This window comes from Anguilla rostrata, chromosome 9, assembly GCF_018555375.3.
Source record: "Anguilla rostrata isolate EN2019 chromosome 9, ASM1855537v3, whole genome shotgun sequence".
Classification (NCBI taxonomy): Eukaryota; Metazoa; Chordata; class Actinopteri; order Anguilliformes; family Anguillidae; genus Anguilla; species Anguilla rostrata.
Window position 1 is genome coordinate 233143 of NC_057941.1, and position 27512 is coordinate 260654.

Here is a 27512-nt window from a genome sequence, read left to right on the forward strand (position 1 = left end):
CCCTCCCCTTTAGAACTAGATCCTCTTTCCTTCCACATTCAATTGCTGTTAGTGTGACGAAACTTGAAATGGGCATTTAACATGATAGTATGGCTCCCAAAAAAAAGGAAAAAAGAAAAATGAAAAACAAAAAAGTGTGTGGGGGGGAGGGGGGGATCTATATAGATGGTTATCAGTGGGTATGTGAGCTCTGGCTATGGAGATATTGTAGTTTTAAACACTATTGTTATTACCTTTTAAAATCATTTATCCAATAAAAAAATTTAAAAATCCAGTTAAAAGATAGTTTGTGTGTCAGATCTCATTTTGTTTGTGTCGTTCTGTGGGAATTATTCTCTGATTGGCCCAGTGTTACGCTGCAGATTCTCACTGGAAGTTTGTGGCCCGATCAGTACTTGCTCACGCCATCAAAACCCGACCAGCTAAATCGCTCATGACGCAAGAGGTCAGGAGGAGATGCGTTTTATCTACAGCTGGGTCCCCCTCCCTGCCTTCCCCACCCCGGTCCCCCACCCTGCCTTCCCCACCATGGTCTCCCACCCTAGTCCCCCACCCTGGTCTCCCACCCTGCTCCCCACTGTTGAGTGAACCTGTTTGTTGAGTGAAGCTGTGTTAAGTGAAGCTGTTAAGTGTTGAGTGAAGCTGTGTTAAGTGAAGCTGTTAAGTGTTGAGTGAAGCTGTTAAGTGTTGAGTGAAACTGTTTGTTGAGTGAAGCTGTTAAGTGTTGAGTGAAGCGGCAATGCTTTTGGCTCTTCAGGACCAGGGTTGGGCAGCTTAAATGCATCGCATCAGAGCAATGAGACCTACCCCTGCCCCCCCAAGCTGTATGTGCAGTTCACACTGGACATGGCGCTGGATGACCTCAAGGTGGTGCTGTAAGCATTTCGCATTCTTTCTTTGAACCTTCATGCTACACTGAACACAATCCAGGTACCCAGAGCTTGGTTATCACATTCCTGACCTTCTGGAAAAGTCTGTGCTATGATGTAATTTTTGTCAAATGAAATCTGGTGCTCTGCCATGTAACCATGTCTGATTGGGTCTTTGGACTCTTTAGGAGGGAATTATCACTGAGATGTGTTTTCAGCGTTTGCTATGCCCAGACGTAAGTATGAAATATTCCATTCATTTTTCTGTCCCAGTCAAGATAAAGAATGACTGAACTTTACCAGTTAAACCACAGTTTGGTCACATGACCTCTACTTTGCCAGCTACTGTAATTGTTACTAGATGTGCTGTTTTTAAATATTTTAGCCAAGTCACACCTTCTACCAAACAGAAAATAGGGACTATGTTAGGGTTTATTTTCTGTTTGGCGGCTGGCAGGTGGGACTCAGCATGGCCAGCTACCGTAATGGCTACTAGATGCTGTATATTTTTAATTAGAAGTCATGAACACAGTCCATGTCTATCCCCAGTACAGTACAGTAACAGAAAAAGCATTTCAGATGCAGCAGTGTAGACACATGGAAAATGGAATTCAACAGATTGTTGGAAAATACAATTGAAATAGACATCTTTTAAACAGAGATAATACTTTATTTCCAATACAGCACAGTACAGATTCACTGGATTAATGTACAAAAAGTCCCCACATCTGGTGAATGCTTCATATATATACAATTCAGAGAAAACGCATCCCTTTCCCACAGGAGGCTAGAATATGGGTCCAATGTCTATCTGACAAGGTCCCGGGGGGGGGGGGGGCTTCTCAGTTGCTAATCTGTTCCTCATTGGCTAGGCCCTCTTTCCCAGAATTCACTGCAGTACCAATCCACAGGCTGGGCGGGGCTTTTGGTGGGACTATGCCCAGGGCTCCTCCGTCTCTGTAGAATACTACACCCTGTTCAGCAGTGGAGATGCCCCCCCCCCCCCCCCCCCCCATGAGCACCCCACACAGTGAGGTGGATTAAACACCACCACCCTTTACAGCAGATTAAACAGCCACACAATACAAACGTTTTTTGGGGTAAGGCGAACCCACATTTAAACAAACGAGGACTGAACTGTGCACCTGGAAACGGTGGCGTGCCACTGCCTGATGAAAGAATTTAAAACGGCCCGTTTATGAGCCAGGAGTCCTGCGAGTTTGGAAGGTCCGCTCAGAAATAAGGCAGGTGCACCACTGAGCTCAAACTGTCACAAGCGTAACCACGCCCGGCGACCGCAGCACGGCGACCGCAGCCCGGCGACCGCAGCACGGCAACTGCAACGACTGCAGCACGCTGAGTTTCTCACTGACCCCAAAATGAGTAAAATACAAACGCTCATGTTGACTAGTACGATACGATACGAGTTGAAAGTAAAAGAGCTCAAAACAGTCGCTGGGGTGGGAGGGGAGGGTGGATCATGTCCGGTCGGTCTCAGGTCAGTCCAGCTTCTTGTTGCGCAGTCGCAGGCTGTCCAGCAGGTGGCGCCAGGCGGGCCCGGTGCTGTGTGACAGCAGGGTCAGAACCTTCCCGTGCACCAGCGTCAGCAGGGTCTGGTGCCCGGTGGCCCACACCCGGTACCAGGGCCCGTAGAAGGGGTCCGACACGGCCGGGCACAGCATGTTGTTCAGGTTGACCTCGGTGACCTGGGGGGTGAGAGTGTAGAAATGTTGGCCTGAAGGCTGAGAGCACAGTAACGCGTGGCGGGAGGGGGGCCTGTGGGGTGGGGGGGTCTGGGGTTGGGTGGTAGTGTACTTGACTGTGTGGTTTTGCAGGCTGGTCCTGGGTTCCTGAATAGGATGCTGGTGGGCGGAGCTGGGTAGAGTGGTCTTTAATTGCGGCACACCTGTGCCCCGTTTGACACGTTCTCTGATTCCAGTGCGGCCTGCCTGCTGTCTGTCCTGCTACGTTTGAGTACCAGGACAGAGATTCACTCATCCCTGCGCACGCACCGACCGACACACACACTCACACCGACACACACACACACACACACCGGCACACACGCACCGACACACACACACTCTCACACCGACACGCACCGACACACACATATGCACGCACCGACACACACACACGCACACACACCTGACTGCCTGCAGGCTTCCACATCTGCAGAGTGCAGCATGTTTGAGAGCTGAATGCTGCTCTGCTGTTCAGGTAAGGGGCAGTTTGTTGCTATTGGAAGATACACGTCTGAGTTTTTAATTATTTGGTTACTTGATTTGCACTTTTGTATTACCTGGCAGCACGCGGGATAAAGCGGCGTATTTAATCGATGCTGAACTGTGCAGGTATCGCTAAATAACTTGTGCTTATTTGTGTGCTTTTCTGGGGACAAGGGCGCAGTTTCTCCTGCTTCTGCCCCGGCTGGACATGGCCCTGCCCGCTGCCAAGACATCGGACTGAAAGGGGTAAGAGTGTGCGTGTGTGTGTGAGAGTGCGTGTGTGCAGCGGTGAGAGAGTCGGTTGGCCGGTGTGCAGCGGTGAGAGAGTCGGTTGGCCGGAGTGCAGCGGTGAGAGTCGGTTGGCCGGTGTGCAGCGGTGAGAGAGTCAGTTGGCCGGAGTGCAGCGGTGAGAGAGTCAGTTGGCCGGAGTGCAGCGGTGAGAGAGTCGGTTGGCCGGTGTGCAGCGGTGAGATAGTCGGTTGGCCGGTGTGCAGCGGTGAGAGGGTCGGTTGGCCGGTGTGCAGCGGTGAGAGAGTCGGTAGGGTAGACCTTCACATTGGCAGAAATGAGATGTTTTGTAACTTCAGTAATGATGCTACTTCCGTTTCACTTGGTGAAACAGTGAAGAGAAGTGTGAATGTTTCGGCCCTATGGTCAGCACAGAGATCATGTGATCTCTGCGAGTGTGCAGGTCTGGACACCCAGCCGGGGAACGGGGTCACATGGTCAGGTGGTGACTGGTGGGGGGCGGAGTCAGCCTTACCAGGCCCAGGCCCTGCAGGAACACAAAGTGATAGAGGAACAGGATCCCCGTGGACAGCAACGCCCACCACATGTCCCCCAGCGGCTCAGGCCTGTACATGCCTGCGGAGAGAACAGAACATGCTAACGTCTCTCCCGCACACTCAACACGCTAACGTCTCTCCCGCACACTCAACACGTTAACGTCTCTCCTGCACACTCAACACGCTTAGTCTGCACACTCAACACGCTAACGTCTCTCCCGCACACTCAACACGCTAACGTCTCTCCCGCACACTCAACACGCTTAGTCTGCACACTCAACACGCTAACGTCTCTCCCGCACACTCAACACGTTAACGTCTCTCCTGCACACTCAACACGCTTAGTCTGCACACTCAACACGCTAACGTCTCTCCCGCACACTCAACACGCTAACGTCTCTCCCGCACACTCAACACGCTTAGTCTGCACACTCAACACGCTAACGTCTCTCCCGCACACTCAACACGTTAACGTCTCTCCTGCACACTCAGCACGCTAACGTTTCTCCTGCACACTCAACACGCTTACCTCTCTCCCGCACACTCAACACGCTAACGTCTCTCCCGCACACTCAACACGTTAACGTCTCTCCTGCACACTCAGCACGCTAACGTTTCTCCTGCACACTCAACACGCTTAGTCTGCACACTCAACACGCTTACGTCTCTCCTGCACACTCAACACGCTTACGTCTCTCCTGCACACTCAACACGCTTAGTCTGCACACTCAACACGCTAACGTCTCTCCTACACGCTAACATCTCTCCTGCACACTCAACACGCTAACATCTCTCCTGCACACTCAACACACTAACGTCTCTCCTGCACACTCAACACGCTTACGTCTCTCCTGCACACTCAACACGCTAACGTCTCTCCTGCACACTCAACACGCTAACGTCTCTCCTGCACACTCAACACGCTAACGTCTCTCCTGCACACTCAACACGCTAACGTCTCTCCTACACGCTAACATCTCTCCTGCACACTCAACACACTAACGTCTCTCCTGCACACTCAACACACTTACAGTCTGCACACTCAACACACTAACGTCTCTCCTGCACACTCAACACACTTACAGTCTGCACACTCAACACGCTAACATCTCTCCTGCACACTCAACACGCTAACGTCTCTCCTGCACACTCAACACGCTAACGTCTCTCCCGCACACTCAACACGCTTACGCTCTCCCAGATCTCAAGATGCTGTAGATATTCATTTCATACTCCTGGAATCTCCTAATGTGTCAAAAAGAAACCACACGTGCTCCATTATTCTGTTACTGGTAATGATGGTAAATGGACACTAGATGGTGCTGTCTCTCAGTATGTCTCCATGGTGCAGCCGTACCACACCCTCCCTGGATCACTAAAGCACTGCATTCCTGCTTCTTCATATTTATGCATTTCTCATCATATTCCGCCTTCTTCTACAGACCAATTTCTCTGTTACTCATTTTTATTTGCGCAGTTTTATTCTGGATCTGAAATAATATTGATATGTTATTTTCCCAACACAGAAGCAGGTTTATGTGAAATATGAATGAACTGCAGTAAAATATTGCAGAAGCAGCAAAGCACTAAATAAGCAGGAGCACACAGCGAAATGTGGGTCATTTCAGATTCACACCAAAATTCACTCATTTTAGGAAGTCTAGACCTTATAAATTGGAACTGTTGCATTAAGAATTGTATACTCAATTTGTGTACATTTTTTAAATAGTTTACTAAATGTGTTTTAAAATAACCAATAACCGGTTTATGATAAGAATATAATATGAAACTTGGCTTATACATGTTGGCTTTCCATATAGAAACACATATGCACACACACACACACCTTTCACTGACTTTCTATATTTGGCGTTCAATTTGATTGTTTGAAATTGGCCCCACGATGGTGGAATGACCTCCCCGTGGAGGTCAGAACAGCTGAGACACTGACCCATTTCAAACGACGACTCACCTCTTCAGGCTGCACCTCTCCCCATCCCTCCCTACCCCCCTGTAAATGACTGTAGGCTTAGGGTTGTAACTAGGCAGCTGTTTTGTAGGTGACTTAGGTGCATTAACTGTCTTAACTACTGCTTGTATTTTTTTCCATAGACTGTGTTGTTGCCGTTCTCGTTGTGTTAGTGTTAATCAGTTTAACCTTCAGGGTCCAAGTTGAACTATGCGGTTGTTCCCTGCACTTGGACCGGTACTTCTCTATAGGGGTTTCATCATACTTGTTCCTGGTTATGGTTATACACTTTGTTGTACGTCGCTCTGGATAAGAGCGTCTGCCAAATGCCTGTAATGTAATGTAATGTAATGAAATTGCTTTGACCACTGAAAGAAAAATGTGGAGTGTAGCAGTAGTGCCAGATCGGGCCCATAGTCTGATTCAGACAGTATTTCCAGCTGACCTGTCAGAGGAAAGCCACTGGATTTTGTTCATCACTTGCGGTTCTGCAGCTGAAGCTTGTTCAGGCGCAGTTGCATGTACTTCTTTCTGTTCTGTGCAGTTTGATTGGCCGGTCAGTGTGTCACTCTGAGGGCCACCATGACAGAAACCCACCTCCTTTCCTGAAGAGGTAGATGGGGACGAGGTAGAGCATAGAGTGCTGGATGTAGTACACTTCCTTTTCAAATGGGAGCTGTGAAGAGACCACAGATTATAACAGCACATCAGTAAAGACACGTGTGAAAACCTTGTGCATAGTAATGATACACACCCCACAGTGTTACGGGTTCCATTACACAGAATAACCTGTAATGGTTTACAATGGGACCAAGGGAAACAGGACATTATCTCACAAGAGGGGCATCAGGCCATTACTGTGGCAGTAAAAACATCTTACAAAGACAGCACAGGACAAGGGGACTGCAGTGCACAAGATTTGCACAAGAGGGGCCTGCAAAACAAGATTTGCACAAGAGAGGGGCCTGCAAAACGAGACTCGCACGAGAGAGGGGCCTGCAAAACAAGACTCCCACAAGTAAACTGTGAGTCTGCCAGGATGGTGAGAATGTTTTCCCCTTATTTTTACTGCAATGGACAGTGCAGAGGGAATGTTTGTGTAAGCTGGGTTAGCCTTTATAGAAGCAACAGGAATTTTAATTCAACATCTGAGCAAAAGCTTCTACAGTCAAAATTTATTCTGTAAACAACTGCTCAGGTTTACTGAAAAACTATGGCCAAATTAAAAATATGAACAAAGTGGGTGAAGTAGGAACTTAGGAGCAATAATGTCATTCTGTTCGTCCCAGTTTGCATGTAGCTGCAGAACTGGTGCATACATAGTGAGCAGCATGAGAATGTGGCACAGCATCACAGCCTTCGAACATTTGTCACCTGCACCTGACAGTCTCCTAGCAACTAGTCTTTGCGTCCCCTCTCTAGCTGCAGATTAATAGTTCGATCTTTCCCACAATCCTGTGCACCAATCTCAGGCGATCACAGGATAATGACACAATTTCCCATTTTTCTTTAGTCCGAGTTGGGAATGTCTCAGTTGACTAGCAGCTGTGTCATCCGAAACACACAGGGAGTGGCCACACGCTGCCACACGCAGGCTGGCACGTAATGTATCCAGGACTGTGCAGCTAATGCAGCTGGTGATTACCCAGATAGGACACTGTGTTTACACCTGGCCTTCCCCTCTCTTCAGCTGTGTTTACACCTGGCCTTCCCCTCTCTGCGGCTGTGTTTACACCTGGCCTTCCCCTCTCTGCGGCTGTGTTTACACCTGGCCTTCCCCTCTCTGCGGCTGTGTTTACACCTGGCCTTCCCCTCTCTGTGGCTATATTTACACCTGGCCGTCCCCTCTCTGTGGCTATATTTACACCTGGCCTTCCCCTGTGTGGCTGTGTTTACACCTGGCCTTCCCCTGTGTGGCTGTGTTTACACCTGGCCTTCCCCTCTCTGCGGCTGTGTTCACACCTGGCTTTCCCCTCTCTGCAGCTGTGTTCACACCTGGCCTTCCCCTCTCTGTAGCTATGTTTACACCTGGCCTTCCCCTCTCTGCGGCTGTGTTTACACCTGGCCTTCCCCTCTCTGCTGCTGTGTTTACACCTGGCTTTCCCCTCTCTGCGGCTGTGTTTACACCTGGCCTTCCCCTGTGTGGCTGTGTTTACACCTGGCCTTCCCCTCTCTGTGGCTATGTTTACACCTGGCCTTCCCCTCTCTGCGGCTGTGTTTACACCTGGCCTTCCCCTCTCTGCGGCTGTGTTTACACCTGGCCTTCCCCTCTCTGCGGCTGTGTTTACACCTGGCCTTCCCCTGTGTGGCTGTGTTTACACCTGGCCTTCTCCTCTCTGCGGCTGTGTTCACACCTGGCCGTCCCGTCTCTGCGGCTGTGTTTGCACCTGGACGTCCCCTCTGTGTGGCTGTGTTTACACCGGGCCATCCCCCTTGTGTGGCTGTGTTTACACCTGGCCTTCCCTCTGTGCAGCTGTATTTACAAACGGCCTTCCCCTCTGTGTGGCAGTGTTTACACCCGGCCTTCCCCTCTGTGTGGCTGTGTTTACACCTGGCCTTCCCCTTTGTGTGGCAGTGTTTAGAGCTCAGGGAAACTGCTCTCTCAGTAACGTAACACTGAGAGAAACACCAGGGGCCATTTTACAGCTCCCTCAGCAGTAACTCAATATGACATTTATTGTCATTCTTGCTTTGCAACAATGCAGCCAGACAACAGAAAACCAGTCAAACAGCCTGGGACTCGGTGGCCGTGGTTACAGCAACATTCTGAGACATGGGGGGAGCCGAACCCCCATTTAAACAAACACCTGACCTGGTTTCAGCTTCCTCACAGCCAGGAGCAGGGCCCTTTGTGTTCCTCAGCACTCAAACAGCACTCAGACACTGGAAGGTGGGGTTTCTGCGTTAGTAACCAGCGTGGTGAAGAGAACAGATTTGATCTTGGCTCGATTTCCGCCTCGGTGTGGGACAGGTGCATTAAACACAGCGCTACTCCCTTCCACCCCTGCTGGGGGGTAAAGACAGGAGGAGGCCGAACTGCCACTCTTCACCGATCCCCAATCCCTTCTTTACAGAACAGTACTGACGGAGATTCGTCTTCACTTTCTGGGAGGCTCAGATAGAATCCAACACATACGGTAATATTATAATAAACTCAAACATATACGTGCTTTGCTGTTGACCTGCTGACTGAACGGAGGCTGGAGTCGAGGCATGCCGTGTCGCCGTGAGAAAACTCTTTTGTGCAGAGATGCGTCTGAAACCTGCAGCAGGACAGCGCAAATCCCACTTTTAAAATAACAAGCCTGTGAGCTCATCAGCAGTGCGGTGATCTGGATGGAGTTCTGTGGAGATGCTCCTGGAAGAAGCCCTAACGTTCACAGAGCGCACTGAACACACTGAGCACACTGAGCGCACTGAACACACTGAGCACACTGAACACACTGAGCGCACTGAACGCACTGAGCACACTGAGCGCACTGAACGCACTGAACGCACTGAGCGCACTGAACACACTGAGCGCACTGAGCGCACTGAGCGCACTGAGCGCACTGAGCACACTGAGCACACTGAACACACAGAGCGCACTGAGCGCACTGAACGCACTGAACGCACAGAGCGCACTGAGCACGCTGAACGGACAGAGCGCACTGAGTGCACTGAACGCACAGAGCACACTGAACGCACTGAGCACTGAGCGCACAGAACGCACTGAATGCACAGAACGCACTGAGCACACTGAACGCACAGAGCGCACTGAACACACTGAATGGACAGAGCGCACTGAGCACACTGAGCACACTGAACGGACAGAGCGCTCAGCACACTGAACGCACAGAGCACACTGAACACACTGAATGGACAGAACGCACTGAGCATGACACACTGAATGCACAGACCACACTGAACGCACAGAGCACACTGAGCACACTGAATGGACAGAACGCACTGAGCACACTGAATGGACAGAACGCACTGAGCGCACTGAGCACACTGAGCACACTGAACGGACAGAGCGCTCAGCACACTGAACGCACAGAACACACTGAACACACTGAACGCACAGAGCGCACTGAACACACTGAATGGACAGAGCGCACTGAGCACACTGAGCACACTGAACGGACAGAGCGCTCAGCACACTGAACGCACAGAGCACACTGAACACACTGAATGGACAGAACGCACTGAGCGCACTGAGCACACTGAATGCACAGACCACACTGAACGCACAGAGCACACTGAGCACACTGAATGGACAGAACGCACTGAGCACACTGAATGGACAGAACGCACTGAGCGCACTGAGCACACTGAGCACACTGAACGGACAGAGCGCTCAGCACACTGAACGCACAGAACACACTGAACACACTGAATGGACAGAACGCACTGAGCGCACTGAGCACACTGAATGCACAGACCACACTGAACGCACAGAGCGCACTGAACGGACAGAACGCACTGAGCACACTGAACGCACTGAGCACACTGAACGCACAGAACACACTGAACACACTGAATGGACAGAACGCACTGAGCGCACTGAGCACACTGAATGCACAGAGCACACTGAACGCACAGAGCGCACTGAACGGACAGAACGCACTGAGCGCACTGAACGCACTGAGCACACAGAGCGCACAGAGCACACTGAACACACTGAATGGACAGAACGCACTGAGTGCACTGAACACACTGAACGCACTGAGCACACAGAGCACACTGAGCGCACTGAGCACACTGAACGCACAGAGCGCACTGAACGCACTGAACGGACAGAACGCACTGAGCGCACTGAACGCACAGAGCGCACTGAGCGCACTGAACGCACTGAGCACACTGAGCGCACAGAACGCACTGAGCGCACTGAGCGCACTGAACGCACAGAGCACACTGAACGCACAGAGCGCACTGAGCGCACTGAACGCACAGAGCGCACTGAACGCACTGAGCACACTGAACGCACAGAGCGCACTGAACGCACTGAACGGACAGAACGCACTGAGCGCACAGAGCGCACTGAGCGCACAGAGCACACTGAGCACAGCGGTCCCAGCGGTCCCAGCGATCCGCGCTCTTACCAGCCGGGTGTTGACGACGGGGAAGAGGAGGGCGAGCAGGGCTCCGTTCAGCATGTGCACCTGCAGTCTGCGGAGGAAAACCAGGGAGTCAAAACCAGGGAGTCAGAAACAGGGGGTCACCCCTACTGAGAAACAGACCCGCTGCTGCCGCAGTGCATCATGCTACCCCCTGAAACACCATGCCACCCTCTGGAACGCCATGCCACCCCTGAAACGCCAGCAGGGGCATCAGGCCATTACTGGCACCTGTCTGTTCATACTGACAGCATTTCATTAGTGATCATCTCCGCAGCGTCCAGCTCCAGACCGAGCGGCTCTGTGGAGATCGGCTGCCCTGATATGACCCCTCCAGCGTCGGGGTGGTGAATGCACCGTGACTCAGTCACATTTTTGGGGTCCGGGCGCTGAAAGAGCTCTCACAAAGAGAGGCGCTGGGCATCCGGATCGCTAATCCCGCTAATCCCACAGTACTGCACAGGATCGCCGCTCCTCACTGCAAAAATCCAGCCCATCAGTTTTATTATGGAACTCTCCCTCGGAATACTCAAATGTTTAACATCACAGCTATGATTCCACTGTATACAGGGTCACTGTCAGCTTTCTGATTTGGCCCCAATAAACAGTATTCCTGCAATCCTTTGTTAAATAACAGTTTCCCAAGCAACTTCTGCAGGCTGAGATGGTTATGATGCTACTTTTGATTGACAGCCTTACTTTGATGAACATTTTACTTTGACTGGCAATGATGCAGCTGAATCGTATTGGAACTGAGACTGGTGAGTACTTGTCTTACTACGTGCTTTTTTTGGATCGCCTAAGCGAATCTGACCCCTCTCAGTAGAGGCCACGCCCCAGGTGCGTGCAGGGGGGTGACTTCACTGCCCCATGACACATTCCAGCAGCGCAGTGGACTTTCCAATTAAGGCTGTGAGTGACATGCTGTCTGGCCCTGGCGCTCGGCACTCCATCCCAGGAATTCCCTACAGACCCGCGCACCGGGAACAGAGCGGGACGCTAACACTCAGTACCGCTAGCCCAAAACACTCACAGAGCGAGACGCTAACACTGCAGTACCGCTAGCCCAAACCACTCACAGAGCGGGACGCTAACACTCAGTACCGCTAGCCCAAAACACTCAGAGCGAGACGTTAACACTCAGTACCGCTAGCCCAAAACACTCAGAGCGAGACGCTAACACTCAGTACCGCTAGCCCAAAACACTCACAGAGCGAGACGCTAATACTGCAGTGCCGCTAGCCCAAAACACTCACAGAGCGAGACGCTAATACTGCAGTGCCGCTAGCCCAAAACACTCACAGAGCGAGACGCTAATACTGCAGTGCCGCTAGCCCAAAACACTCACAGAGCGAGACGCTAACACTCAGTACCGCTAGCCCAAAACACTCAGTACCGCTAGCCCTTAACACTCAGTGCCGCTAGCCCAAAACACTCAGAGCGAGACGCTAATACTGCAGTGCCGCTAGCCCAAAACACTCACAGAGCGAGACGCTAATACTGCAGTGCCGCTAGCCCAAAACACTCACAGAGCGAGACGCTAATACTGCAGTGCCGCTAGCCCAAAAGACTCACAGAGCGAGACGCTAACACTGCAGTACCGCTAGCCCTTAACACTCAGTACCACTAGCCCAAAAGACTCAGTGCTGCTAGCCCTTAACACTCAGTACCACTAGCCCAAAAGACTCACAGAGCGAGACGCTAACACTGCAGTACCGCTAGCCCTTAACACTCAGTACCGCTAGCCCAAAACACTCAGTACCGCTAGCCCTTAACACTCAGTGCCGCTAGCCCAAAACACTCACAGAGCGAGACGCTAATACTCAGTGCCGCTAGCCCAAACACTCACAGAGCGAGACGCTAATACTGCAGTGCCGCTAGCCCAAAACACTCACAGAGCGAGACGCTAATACTGCAGTGCCGCTAGCCCAAAAGACTCACAGAGCGAGACGCTAACACTGCAGTACCGCTAGCCCAAAAGACTCAGTGCTGCTAGCCCTTAACACTCAGTACCACTAGCCCAAAAGACTCACAGAGCGAGACGCTAACACTGCAGTACCGCTAGCCCTTAACACTCAGTACCACTAGCCCAAAAGACTCAGTGCCGCTAGCCCAAAACACTCAGTACCACTAGCGCAAAACACTCAGTACCACTAGCCCAAAAGACTCAGTGCCGCTAGCCCAAAACACTCAGTACCACTAGCGCAAAACACTCAGTGCCGCTAGCCCAAAAGACTCAGTGCCACTAGCCCAAAGCACTCAGTGCCGCTAGCCCAAAACACTCAGTGCCGCTAGCCCATAACACTCAGTGTGAGATGCTAACACTGCAGTACCGGTAGCCTAAAACTCCCCCAGTGTGAGACGCTAACACTGCAGTACCGCTAGCCCAAAAGACTCAGTGTGGACTTAACCAGTGTACTGTGTCCCTAAAGAGAAAGCCCTAGTCAAGTATCATCAGTTAAAGCTGCACAAGAAGATGGACAGATGGATGGGTGTAGAAAAACAACTTAGCTCTGCCCCTTTCTCTGTTATACCCCATAAGCTCTGCCCCTTTCCCTGTTGTACCCCAAAAGCTCCACCCTTTCTCTGTTTCACCCCTAAGCTCTGCTCCTTTCCCTGTTACACCCCTAAGCTCTGCCCCTTTCCCTGTTACACCCCTAAGCTCTGCCCCTTTCCCTGTTACACCCCTAAGCTCTGCCCCTTTCCCTGTTACACCCCTAAGCTCTGCCCCTTTCTCTGTTACACCCCTAAGCTCCGCCCCTTTCCCTGTTCTACCCTCTTAGCTCCGCCGGGGCAGTGGCCCATGACCGTACTGGGCTTTGGTGGTTTGGGGGGTGCAGGTTCAGTTCCCGCAGGGGACACTACCACAGCAGCCTTGAGCCAGGAGGGAGGAGTTCCACTCCTCCGAACACACCCTCATCTACTGCAAAACGTGGAACATCTATCACTGATAATTATGAATGCACAGCGTTCAGCAGCTACAGTATGTTCTGATGATTATGGGCTTGCGCAGGGCATGTGGTATGAGGGTTGGTAACAGGATACATGTAATAAATAATTAGGCTCTCCAGCAGGAGCTCCTGCCCTCTCCTGTCCCGCTTTTATCTCCATAAAGTGACTAAAAATGCCTGGAACTTTCAGGCACGGCGGGGCTGTCAGGACAAAGGCTTATTTATAGAAGCAGTCTGACAGTCTCTTAATGTGATGCATCATATGATACACACACACAGACACACACACGTACACGTACACACACACCCTACACACGCACAAACCCACACACACTCACAAACACCCCAACACACGCACAGGTACACACACACCCCGACACACACTCACACACACCCCGACACACGCACAGGTACACACACACCCCGACACACACTCACACACACCCTACACACGCACAAACCCACACACACACACAGCCTGTGGGTTTGGGTGAGGGGGGGTGCAGGTTTGGGTGAGGTCACAGTTAACGCACTGCAGTCACTCACCGAAAGATGATGACAGTCGTTCTGCAGGGAGGACAAGCCAGCAAGAAGATCTGTGGGGGGAATAAGGGATAGGGTTAGGGTTAGGTCACCAAAACGGTCTCAGATGCTGTTAGCAAGGCCTGGCTTACTGAAACCATGTACACTTCCACTCATACACATTCTCCCACTCCCACTCATACACACGCTCCCACTCAACACACACTCCCACTCTCACTCATACACACACTCCCAATCCCACTCATACACACACTTCTACTCCCACTCATACACACACTCCCACTCAACACACACTTCCACTCATACACACGCTCCCACTCAACACACACGCTCCCACTCTCACTCATACACACGCTCCCACTTCAACTCATACACACACTCCCACTCCCACACATTCTCCCACTCCCACTCATACACACACTCCCACTCCCACACATTCTCCCACTCATACACACGCTCCCACTCAACACACACTCCCACTCCCACTCATACACACGGTCCCACTTCCACTCATACACACGGTCCCACTCTCACTCATACACACACTCCCACTCATACACACACTCCCACTCCCACTCATACACACACTCCCACTCATACACACACTCCCACTCATACACACACTCCTACTCTCACTCATACACACACTCCCACTCATACACACACTCCTACTCTCACTCATACACACACTCCCACTCCCACTCATGCACACGCTCCCACTCCCACTCATACACACACTCCTACTCTCACTCATACACACACTCCCACTCATACACACGGTCCCACTCCCACTCAACACACACTCCCACTCTCACTGAATTGAGAGCCTGATGACCAGGAGGAATGGCGGTATCATTAATGGTCAGCAGGGACAGCTGATGCTGCAGTCGATGTAGCAGTATTCACACAATGCAAATACAATGGGGTGGGCTCCACAAAATTAGACCATTATACCAAAGTAAAATATCCCTTTACGTTATTTTTTATTTTCTGTATAATTTAAGCTGATCTTGCCTACCTTTGAATTGCTTTACTGATTTTACACCAAACTGGGTGTTCTTGTATGTAGGCTAGCTGTTGCATCATTTTAAAAACACAAATAATAAAAAATATCAGTAGACCGATAATACTGAATGCTACTGTACTGGGATCAGTTCGGGAGACAGAAATCCTGGGTCAGCACTGCTCTAGCTGTAGCAGTGAGCTCTGATAAACACGTTTGGCATTCCTAACTGGGGAGAAAGAGGGGAATCATGGGAAAGGACCCAAAGAGAAGCTGCAGAACTCTGAAAGTGCTGAGAACAGATAAAAGTGGACACAATCCTGCATGAACACTGCAGAAGTCGCCTGTTTACTGCAACTTCAGCAGTTCAATTCCTAGAGTAACTTAGAAAAAAAAAAAAAAAAATCTGACTAATCATCCCAAAAATGAGTAAGAGCAGAACAAAGAGAAATGGGGTTGTTCAGTAAGCAAGCCTCCTATGTGCTCATGTGCTCGTGCCTGTTCCTTGTGCTGTGCTTGTGCGTTGTGCTCGTGCGTGTTTCCTGTGCTGCGTTTGTGCGTCTTCCCTGTGCTGTACTGGGCTGTGCTGGTGCGTGTTCCCTGTGCTGTGCTGCGCTTGTGCGTGTTCCCTGTGCTGTGTGCTAGTCCATAATTACAGTGGACGGGGCATGTTTTATGAGAGCGCGCTGTAAGAACATGTCTAGCTGTGTGATGGGTTGGTGGTGGGGGGGGGGCTGCCAACCTCAGGAAACACGTTAAACAGGGCGGCAGGGCGACATGGGGAGAGGGACGGGGATGGGGGCACTGACACTCATTCACACACACTCACTCACTTACTCACACTCACTCACTCACACACACTCATGCACAGACACATAGCACAAACACACACGCACAAACAGTACACTCACTCACACACCACACACACACACGCAGACACACACTCACTCACTCACACACACACAGATACACACACACACGCGCACACACACAGATACACACACACACGCGCACACACACAGATACACGCACACACGCACACACACACACACACACATACACGCAGACACACAGTACACTCACTCACACATATACACACACACACACACACACACACACACGCAGACACACAGTACACTCACTCACACACGCACACACACACAGATACACGCACACAGCAGACACACAGAATGCACACACACACGCAGACACACACACAGATCACACACACACACGCAGACACACAGTACACTCACTCACACACGCACACACACACACCACACACACACACACACGCAGACACACAGCACAAGCCCACCTCCCCTTCCCTTAAGTGGCTTTTGTCGCTTGTCAGGCCGTCATTGTAAATAAGAATTTGTTCTTAATGACTTGGCTGGTGAAATAAAGGTGAAATAAATAAAACAAGCACACACACTCAACGCAGACTCACAATACACTGAACACACACACACCAGACACCACGCAGACACACAGCACACACACACACACCGGTATGCTGTGTTGTACTGTGCCTGTATCTGCAGTTATACAACAGTTTCCTGCTGTAATGTTAGAAGATGCTTTGCAATCCAAATCAGGAGAAGGCTGCTAAACACAGAGCTTCACTGAACAGGTTGAGCCCCTACAGAGCTCACCCAGGAAGGTAATCTCCCAGACCAGCCAGCTGCTGCTTCAGAGAGGGGCTGCAGCTCCTTCCACTCCTCCATTTCCCTCTCATCGCTTTGGGTAAAATTTCTTTAAAATCAGCCATTTCAGGTTTTCAGAGAGAAGGGAAAAATATTCATAAGACAAGCAGGGCCTTCAGGCAAAAAAGTGGTTAGCCCAACCTGAACTGAGCATGAAGTCCTGAACTCAATGTGCCTTTAACTCCACACCGGTTCTTATCAGAGCTTCAACACTTTTGCAGTGTTTTTGGCTTCAGAGTTCCAGTGTTTTTAACAGTAAAACACAGATGTGAGTTTATAATGAAGCACGAATCATATCTGATAAGTCAACTCCATGACCTACCCATTACTCTGATTTTAAAGTGTTGAAATACAGTGTAGAAATTAATGGTTGTTTTCAGTTGTAACAGAGAATATGTGAAGTCTTCATGCCAGAGTGTTATGTTTGTAAAAGTGAAAAGGTTTGCTCAAACTGCTTTAAAGCAAACAAAAAAAGCTTGCCATAGGCAAACATTCACTACAAATCCATATCTCACAAAGCACAAATGAACAACTTATCATGCAGTGTACCTGTGTGTGACTGTCACCAGCAGTACTGTAATAAACACCGCCGGACTGCTCAGCTGCTCCCCAACCCAGGCTGGACAACAGGAAACCCCCAGCAGGCCTTACTGCTGTGAAGACCCTACACAGCGATAAGCCCTGCCCCAACCCTAACCCTTACCAGCCAGGAACACAAGCTACTTGTTAAAATATATATATATATATATATAGAAAATATATTTTCCTACATGGCAACTGATGTTTTACACAGAATAATCAACTCTGATTCCTATGACTAAAACCTGCTTTCCAATTGGCTGAGTCAGCTATAGGGGCGGCACATGACTGAAGCACATCTTTACTGATCCAATTAGTGAAGCCGAGCCAATATGCCAGAGATCTCGCACATCAGCAACCATTCCTCAGGGCTCCACAGGATGCAGACTCTGAGTCACCCAGGTGAGTTAATTCCCCAGGTAATTTGGGTTGAGAAAGCTTCCTCATTCTGGCCCGTCCTATTGGCCAATGTAACGTTTGAAGGAACAACCCTACTGCAGTGTTTTTGCTTTCGCTGATTTGTGACCATTTTCCATGTAATGTTTTGACCCCTTTTACCATGGAGAGCAAATTCTAATTTCTAAGTATAAACCGTGCTTGTTAAAATCAACACCCATATGAAAAGTTAAGTTGGTATTTCCCAGATTAAAGAGAACCTCTTATTTGTACAGGTATGCTGGGAGATCCCGTACTGCTTGCAGGAGTGAATATTAAAGCAACACACTGCTGCACCATGTGATGAGCGATGTGTTGAAATCATCACCGTCCCGTCAACAAAGGAAGCCATATATGGACGAAAAGTGGATCCAGGTGCCAGATGGGGCCCAAAGCAGGATATCAGGTAAAATGCCTGGAGTAACCCTGTGATTGGCGGCTTTAGGCAGCAGTAACCCTATGATTGGCTGCTTTAGGTAGCAGTAACCCTGTGATTGGCTGCTTTAGGCAGCAGTATCCCTGTGATTGGCCACTTTAGGCAGCAGTAACCCTATGATTGGCCGCTTTAGGCAGCAGTAACCCTGTGATTGGCCACTTTAGGCAGCAGTAACCCTATGATTGGCCGCTTTAGGCAGCAGTAACCCTGTGATTGGCCACTTTAGGCAGCAGTAACCCTGTGATTGGTCCTGCTGCCTGAGCAGCAATCTCCCCTCATCAATAAAGTCAATGTTCTGACTCAACAGCAGCCTTATGGAGGCTGCAATGCTGCAGAGCTAAAGTTTAGAGAGAGAGTCCAGCTGGCAGGACCCCTTTAATCAAGAGATGAGGGGAGGGAGGGAGGGAGGGAGAGACAGAGCAGTGAACGGAGGAGAGAGTGAGCAGTAAATGAGGGCCCACCTCTGACCGGCTCACACCACAGCATGAAGACTCCGCCCACCTCTGACTGGCTCACACCACAGCATGAAGACTCCGCCCACCTCTGACCCGCTCACTCCACAGCATGAAAACTCCGCCCACCTCTGACCCGCTCACACCAAAGCATGAAAACTCCGCCCACCTCTGACCCGCTCACACCACAGCATGAAGACTCCGCCCACCTCTGACCCGCTCACACCACAGCATGAAGACTCCGCCCACCTCTGACCTGCTCACACCACAGCATGAAGACTCTGCCCACCTCTGACCCGCTCACACCACAGCATGAAGACTCGCCACTCTGACCGCTTACACCACAGCTGAAGACTCGCCACCTCTGACCTGCTCACACCACAGCATGAAGACTCTGCCCACCTCTGACCCGCTCACACCACAGCATGAAGACTCCGCCCACCTCTGACCCGCTTACACCACAGCATGAAGACTCCGCCCACCTCTGACCTGCTCACACCACAGCATGAAAACTCCGCCCACCTCTGACCTGCTCACACCACAGCATGAAGACTCCGCCCACCTCTGACCCGCTCACACCACAGCATGAAAACTCCGCCCACCTCTGACCTGCTCACACCACAGCATGAAGACTCTGACCCGCTCACACCACAGCATGAAAACTCCGCCCACTTCTGACCCGCAGTTACTACAAAGTTGAGCAGGGGGAACAGCTCCAGCCCTGGAGAGCTGGTGGGTCTGCTAATTAGGGGTGTAACCCTCAAGGTTTCACCATGATAGCACACAGCACACATAATCCAGTTACAATGCACACATACAACCAAAATCAGGTTAAGTGTGTAAAGACTGATGTCACGTTTAACAGAAGGAAAAGCAGCATTAGCACAAGAGATGAGGACGAATCGGAAGCATAAACAACGATGTTGGCAGAGTTGCAAGAGAGCAAACCACTAGAATACGGCTCCACTCTCTGCAGCTCTGCTGTCAAGACCATCTTGGGCAAGAAGAAATAAGATGCTTGTGTTGTCAAAGAAGTATTTTTCATACTTTCATAACGGTGCAGATTAATTTTTGCTCGTTGTAGTCTTTTGAAGATTGGATGTGGATTGATCAATCCGGATCAATGTATCGTTACAACCCCCCTGCCAAACATTCTGACTTAATTTCTTAACAGCTGTAAACACCAGTGCTGGTTCATTCCCACATCAGTAATATTTTTCATGTGCAGTCTGCAATTGTAGCTCATGACTTTATCAAACATGTAAGAACAAATAAAAGACTGGACTTATTCATAAATAAATAAGAGCAATAAGCTCATAAAAACCTGGGATTGGCCCTCGCTGTGCATCCCGGTAAAAAGCACATTGGAAAACTGGCTACACTTGGCCAGTACCAGGCTTTTTATTTACCTGCCAAATATTAGCCTTGAAATAGACAGCACATAGAAACGCCCAGATCTGTGTAAACGCAAAGATAAGACCAACTGGAACAGTGGAAATGGAATGCATGAACTGTGTTAAACACAAATGAAAACCCTTAAGAATTACTGTGACAAAAAGCCAGGTGTTGTTTTGCTTTATCAACGCATTTGCTTTTAAAATTCTAAAAATAAAACTACCCAGAACATTGTATAGAACTGACCAATCAAAAAGGCAGATCAGAGCACGGACTGCAGCATGTGTCTTTTTAACGTGTCTTGCCCAAGGGGACACAGCTGTGGTTCAGCTCGCCCAGGGGGACACAGCTGTGGTTCAGCTCGCCCAGGGGGACACGGCTGCCGTTCAGCTCACCCAGGGGGACACGGCTACATTTCAGCTCGCCCAGGGGGACACGGCTGCGTTTCAGCTTGCGCAGGGAGACACGGCTGCATTTCAGCTTGCGCAGGGAGACACGGCTGCATTTCAGCTCGCCCAGGGGGACACGGCTGCATTTCAGCTCGCGCAGGGAGACACGGCTGCATTTCAGCTCACCCAGGGGGACACGGCTGCGGTTCAGCTTGCGCAGGGAGACACGGCTGCATTTCAGCTCACCCAGGGGGACACGGTCGCGGTTCAGGGGGGGACAGCCTATTTCTGTATTTACAGCTCCAAAGAAGCGCTCAGAGACACTGTTTTTGATATGCTCTTCCTCAAATGTAAAATACACATGAACAAATGAACTCCCTGAAGCCACCATGACAAAGAGCACAAAGAACATGCAAATGCTCACACAAACAGGTGCAAACACTGGACTTCCTGCAGACCTGCTTCCAGAGGCACTGCTGGCTGACCGATACCTGGAGAAATCTGTATGAAGCAGCCGTTGCACTGAACAAACCTTCCTGATTCTTTATAAAATGTCCTGGCCATGCTCCTCAGGGCTGTTACAGGCTTGCTGAGCGCTGGCTAATGGTACAGAGCCTATCAGCTGAACACAGATTTAAGAGAAGAGAGCTGCAAAATCAGACGTCTAAATAAGTCTATTTAAGCTGCTTTCAGTCTGTCCTGCATGTAATCCTATGACCCTGCAGGTTTTCCCTAGTCCACTTAATACAGTATGGCTAAGCTTAGTCCACTTAATACAGTATGGCTAAGCTTAGTCCACTTAATACAGTATGGCTAAGCTTAGTCCACTTAATACAGTATAGCTACGCTTAGTCCACTTAATACAGTACGGCTAAGCTTAGTCCACTTAATACAGTACGGCTAAGCTTAGTCCACTTAATACAGTATAGCTACGCTTAGTCCACTTAATACAGTATGGCTAAGCTTAGTCCACTTAATACAGTATAGCTACGCTTAGTCCACTTAATACAGTATAGCTACGCTTAGTCCACTTAATACAGTATAGCTACGCTTAGTCCACTTAATACAGTATGGCTAAGCTTAGTCCACTTAATACAGTATAGCTACGCTTAGTCCACTTAATACAGTATAGCTACGCTTAGTCCACTTAATACAGTATGGCTAAGCTTAGTCCACTTAATACAGTATAGCTACGCTTAGTCCACTTAATACAGTATAGCTACGCTTAGTCCACTTAATACAGTATGGCTAAGCTTAGTCCACTTAATACAGTATGGCTACGCTTAGTCCACTTAATACAGTACGGCTAAGCTTAGTCCACTTAATACAGTATAGCTACGCTTAGTCCACTTAATACAGTATAGCAACGCTTAGTCCACTTAATACAGTATAGCTACGCTTAGTCCACTTAATACAGTATGGCTAAGCTTAGTCCACTTAATACAGTACGGCTAAGCTTAGTCCACTTAATACAGTATAGCTACGCTTAGTCCACTTAATACAGTATGGCTAAGCTTAGTCCACTTAATACAGTATAGCTACGCTTAGTCCACTTAATACAGTACGGCTAAGCTTAGTCCACTTAATACAGTATGGCTAAGCTTAGTCCACTTAATACAGTACGGCTAAGCTTAGTCCACTTAATACAGTATGGCTAAGCTTAGTCCACTTAATACAGTATGGCTAAGCTTAGTCCACTTAATACAGTACGGCTAAGCTTAGTCCACTTAATACAGTACGGCTAAGCTTAGTCCACTTAATACAGTACGGCTAAGCTTAGTCCACTTAATACAGTATGGCTAAGCTTAGTCCACTTAATACAGTACGGCTAAGCTTAGTCCACTTAATACAGTACGGCTAAGCTTAGTCCACTTAATACAGTATGGCTAAGCTTAGTCCACTTAATACAGTATGGCTAAGCTTAGTCCACTTAATACAGTATGGCTAAGCTTAGTCCACTTAATACAGTATGGCTAAGCTTAGTCCACTTAATACAGTATAGCTACGCTTAGTCCACTTAATACAGTATAGCTACGCTTAGTCCACTTAATACAGTATGGCTAAGCTTAGTCCACTTAATACAGTATAGCTACGCTTAATCCACTTAATACAGTACGGCTAAGCTTAGTCCACTTAATACAGTATGGCTAAGCTTAGTCCACTTAATACAGTACGGCTAAGCTTAGTCCACTTAATACAGTACGGCTAAGCTTAGTCCACTTAATACAGTATAGCTACGCTTAGTCCACTTAATACAGTACGGCTAAGCTTAGTCCACTTAATACAGTACGGCTAAGCTTAGTCCACTTAATACAGTATGGCTAAGTTTAGCCCACTTAAATGGTAAATGGACTGCATTTATATAGCACTTTTATCCAAAGCGCTTTACAGTTGATGCCTCACATTCACCAGAGCAATTAGGGGTAAGGTGTCTTGCTCAGGGACACTTCGACATGCCCAGGGTGGGGGATCGAACCGGCAACCCTCCGACTGCCAGACAACCGCTCTTACCTCCTGAGCTATGTCGCCCCACACTTAATACAGTATGGCTAAGCTAAGTCCACTTAATACAGTATGGCTAAGCTTAGTCCACTTAATACAGTATGGCTAAGCTAAGTCCACTTAATACAGTATGGCTAAGCTTAGTCCACTTAATACAGTATGGCTAAGCTTAGTCCACTTAATACAGTATGGCTAAGCTTAGTCCACTTAATACAGTATGGCTAAGCTAAGTCCACTTAATACAGTATGGCTAAGCTTAGTCCACTTAATACAGCATGACTCGGTTTAGTCCACTTAATAGCCAAAGGAGATTCAGGGACTTTTTCACACACTACAGGCCACACAGTACCACAGGAGAGCCAGTGACTATTTTACACCCTACAGGCCACACAGTACTACAGGAGAGCCAGTGACTATTTCACACCCTACAGGCCACACAGTACTACAGGAGAGCCAGTGACTATTTCACACCCTACAGGCCACACAGTACTACAGGAGAGCCAGTGACTATTTCACACCCTACAGGCCACACAGTACTACAGGAGAGCCAGTGACTATTTCACACCCTACAGGCCACACACAGGAGAAGACTGTTATGCCAGGAGGGTTGGGAGAACACAGCAGTAACAGAACACAGCAGTGCAATCATTTAAATAGAGAACACCTTCACAGAGAAGAAAATGCAGGCACGTTTGCTCTATTCCTCTATCCTTGTTCCTTAATGACATGTTTCACTTAATGTACTATCACTGGTGGACAGATAGTTAAAATGTTCTGATCATTTCTTTGCAAAGGCTGCTGTATTCATATTTTCAACAATTATTCATTCATACTTGCCTTATAGTAGCCCATTTATCCATTATGAGTTTACAAAATGTGCTAAATCAACTGTTCAAGTAGATGGGTCTGGGTTGAAATAAGATCCCAAACAAAGTTAGCTTATTGCTTTCATTATTCATAATACTGTAACTAAATAAACAGGCTATTTCAGTTTTATTATTTTGCCCTTAAGTTATGTTTTGATTCACAAGAAGATAAGCTATGGTTAGGCTTAGCTTATGGAATCAATTTCTTCCTTGTACCTACCTGAATGGTGTGGTCATTGAAGGGAAGTTAGCCCAACAAAACGGTTTTCACTGTTCCAAAGTAGGGTACCTCGCTACACCGCCTTTACGAAAACATACCACTGTATAGCTACAAATCATCAGACCGAAAATTAGTAGCCTGTTTAATGTTCTTGCATGCGTACCTGAACCATGGTGACAACGTGACAGGGATTCAGGAGATAGATCACCGTCTTCGTCGCAAACTTGAAGCCCACCTCCACTCCGAAAGTCATACACAGAGCCACCAGCAACAAGTTTTTACCCAAGCTGTCTTCCTCGGCTTTTCCGCCTCCCTTCGCGATTTCTTTCAGTTCTTTTGAAATGTTGATCTTTCTTAGTGCCAGTATTACCTCTATGATGGATATAAAAATCATGACCAAGCTTTCGTTGATTCGCTGTTGTGGGGAGAGGAAGGCGGCACACTCCGGCCCCCCGTTTCCTTCGAACTTGGGGTCCACACCACCGTATACCCAGTCTAACAGGCTGTAGATATTATACCGAGACATGTTCCGCTTCTCGTATTGGAAAAGGTAAGAACAAGACGGAATGAAAGATAGTACACTGATTTCTTGGCGAAACATGAACGACGAAATTTCCCGGCTAAAATGCCTCGGAATGAAAGAGAGCGCGGCTATATGCTGCCTGCCTGTCTGCAGGCAAAAAGAGGCTGGGTCCGACAACGACACGCAACTGCGGCGTGTCTATGTCGCGATAAATGCAAAAGCTGTCAAGCACCTTAGCTTGCAAGAGGATGCACGTAAAACAAACTACAGAGAAATATCAGCAACGCAGCTAGCGAAATATGCTGCGAGTCACGTAAGAGACGATACCATTCATATGAGTCATTTAGCGAGTTATCTAACCTTATCTCTAGGCTAACTGTAATGAATCAGTAAGTTAATAAAAACGGGCAAATCGTGCCCTGTCCTGTTAGCTGCCCTAGATAACTAGCTCAATGCACAAGGAATAACTAGTCACCACCAAGTCGGCGGCTTCAATCACAACTGAAAAAATGGCACAGGTTAAGAATGGTACTCAAACGAAATAACGTCCCGTCAGCACCAAAAGAAGACTCTTTATGCTATTAGGCTACAGTTGATATGCAGCATATTTATCAGCACCAGAAATACTAGGATCCCTATGTATACGTATGAGACGCATGGTTGCCTAAAACAGACGGCATTAGCCTACATGAGATAATGATGGACAAAGGCGAAACGATTTAGCTAAACACGCCCAACCCTGGTAGCAGAGACCGAACGCCAGCGATCCTCTGTGGGTAGCTACGGCAGCTGGTGAAATAGGCTACAGCCTGCGATGTAAGTCCATGTGGTCCGCTAAGGTAATCTATCTGTCCTCTACATCGGATTCGGGGAATTGCAAAGTGGTTTAACTGGAACGGAAAAAAATTCTATTCAGTGACAATCCATATTTATTTCCATGTCCGAGACACTGACCCAATGTAGGGAAACCCGATTGGATGTGAATACGCGATGAACCCGCCTATTTTACACTCAGGAGTGAGGGGCGTGTTTTAACCCCATCAGCACCGCTCGTGTTCGCAAAGAGTTAAATGATACCCCTGGCGAGTTAATCAGGATTGATCATTGATCGGATCATTTAGTACTTAAAACATTTTCACGAAGCAGCACGGAAGAATGTACAATATATCTGCTAATTTCAGTTGCCTGCAATGGTGAAAAATGCAGATGCTGGCATGTCGTTCAGCAACATTCTTATGTAACAGGACTTTGCCAGCCGACCCGGTGCGGCCGCTCGGGGACCGTTTGCACAGGTCAATACATGGGCTACGTCACCACTGCTGACTTTACCATCCTAGGAAAAGGAAGGAACATTTTATGAAAGTGAGCTTTGTGCTCTGAGATTTGAGTGGAAAACGTTATCCTTCTGCAACACCTTGGCGCAATATCATGTCAACAATAACTGGAATGCTATGAGAAGCAATCAGTGAAACTCATTTCCTGATCTCAAGCAGTAATGTTGTTCAACCAAGCTATGATACGTATTGCTGCCTGTCATTCACATTTAAAGAAAGGGATTTTTGTATGCAAGCACATCTTTTTCTTCAAATGGAAATGAGTCACTGTCCCTATTTGAGGCAATTCAGTTTTAAATGATGAAATATTTAACACAATATTTAGCTAAATTAACTAGATCTTTAAGATTAAATATAAATGATTAAGATAGTAAAATAACAGGTCGCAGCTGCAATTTAGCCTTTTTTTTTTGTCCTATTGTTACGCTGAACCTCGTACTGAATTCCTGGGTGTAAACGCCCTCTAGTGTTAATATTCATGCAGTCACTTGTAAGGGTTTCATGGTTCGTTTGATTACATTCCATTCCAAGCCATTTCTTTGTGACTTTAGATTTTTATTATTTTCTTTTTTCACTGAGAAATTAGACACCATTAACAAAAAGGCACCTTTAAACTTTAAATTGCTTTAAAATGAAGGTTGTAGTAGCTTTTAAGCCTGTGTAATTATTCATTATTTGTGGGTTCAGACTTGGGGTACAAGGCAACAGATGGTGGTGGCCTCACAAACCTTATCCTGTAAGTGGTCTAATATAAAATAATTCCATGTTTAGTGAGTGTTTCATTTGTTCAGAACTCTCACAATCACAAATGTGCACAAGACTCACCATTATTAGTGTGTAGAACTCACAATTATGAGTGTGCAAAATTCTTACAATCAGAAGTATGTGTAAGCCTTAAAATGTAAGTGCTGAATAACAACAAAAAGCAGGAAATCCTGTGTCTCTCCAGGCCCAGAGAAGCAGATCCCTGTTCTCCAGGGCTGCATTCAGGTGTAGGTCAACCGATTCAAACAAAGGGAAAATAATAATAATATTAAGCAAAAAAAAAAACAGAGAACATTTGGAAACTTTGATGCTTGCAACCTCCTGAATTACCCACAAGCCAAATAAAATTAAAAAAACAATTGCTGTATATTTACCTAGGTTGATACAAAATAAATTATATCTAGTTCCAGTGTTCACTCTGAACATTGGTCTGTCATCACTGAAAGTATGTGTGGAAAACTGA

General features: G+C 48.3%; 1 protein-coding gene across 1 annotated transcript; it reads right to left on the minus strand.

Annotated features, from left to right (window-relative positions):
• Window positions 1-1518: 1518 nt before the first annotated feature.
• LOC135262584 (transmembrane protein 164) lies at window positions 1519-25925 on the minus strand. The gene is made up of 6 exons (XM_064349596.1): window positions 24591-25925; window positions 14448-14497; window positions 10936-11002; window positions 6449-6527; window positions 3861-3961; window positions 1519-2575 (listed from the first exon to the last, which is right to left on the minus strand). Exons 1-6 carry the CDS (start codon window positions 25026-25028, stop codon window positions 2369-2371), a joined length of 942 nt encoding a protein of 313 aa, XP_064205666.1. The 5' UTR covers window positions 25029-25925; the 3' UTR covers window positions 1519-2368.
• Window positions 25926-27512: the final 1587 nt, after the last annotated feature.

Excerpts from the sequence above, each read along its gene's own strand:
- LOC135262584 (XM_064349596.1), bottom strand. The coding sequence starts at position 25,028 with ATGTTTCGCCAAGAAATCAGTGTACTATCTTTCATTCCGTCTTGTTCT. Across the intron at positions 14,498-24,590 it reads ACGTTGTCACCATGGTTCAG|ATCTTCTTGCTGGCTTGTCC; the intron begins GTACGCATGCAA and ends TTCCCCCCACAG. Across the intron at positions 2,576-3,860 it reads TCCTGCAGGGCCTGGGCCTG|GTCACCGAGGTCAACCTGAA; the intron begins GTAAGGCTGACT and ends CTCACCCCCCAG.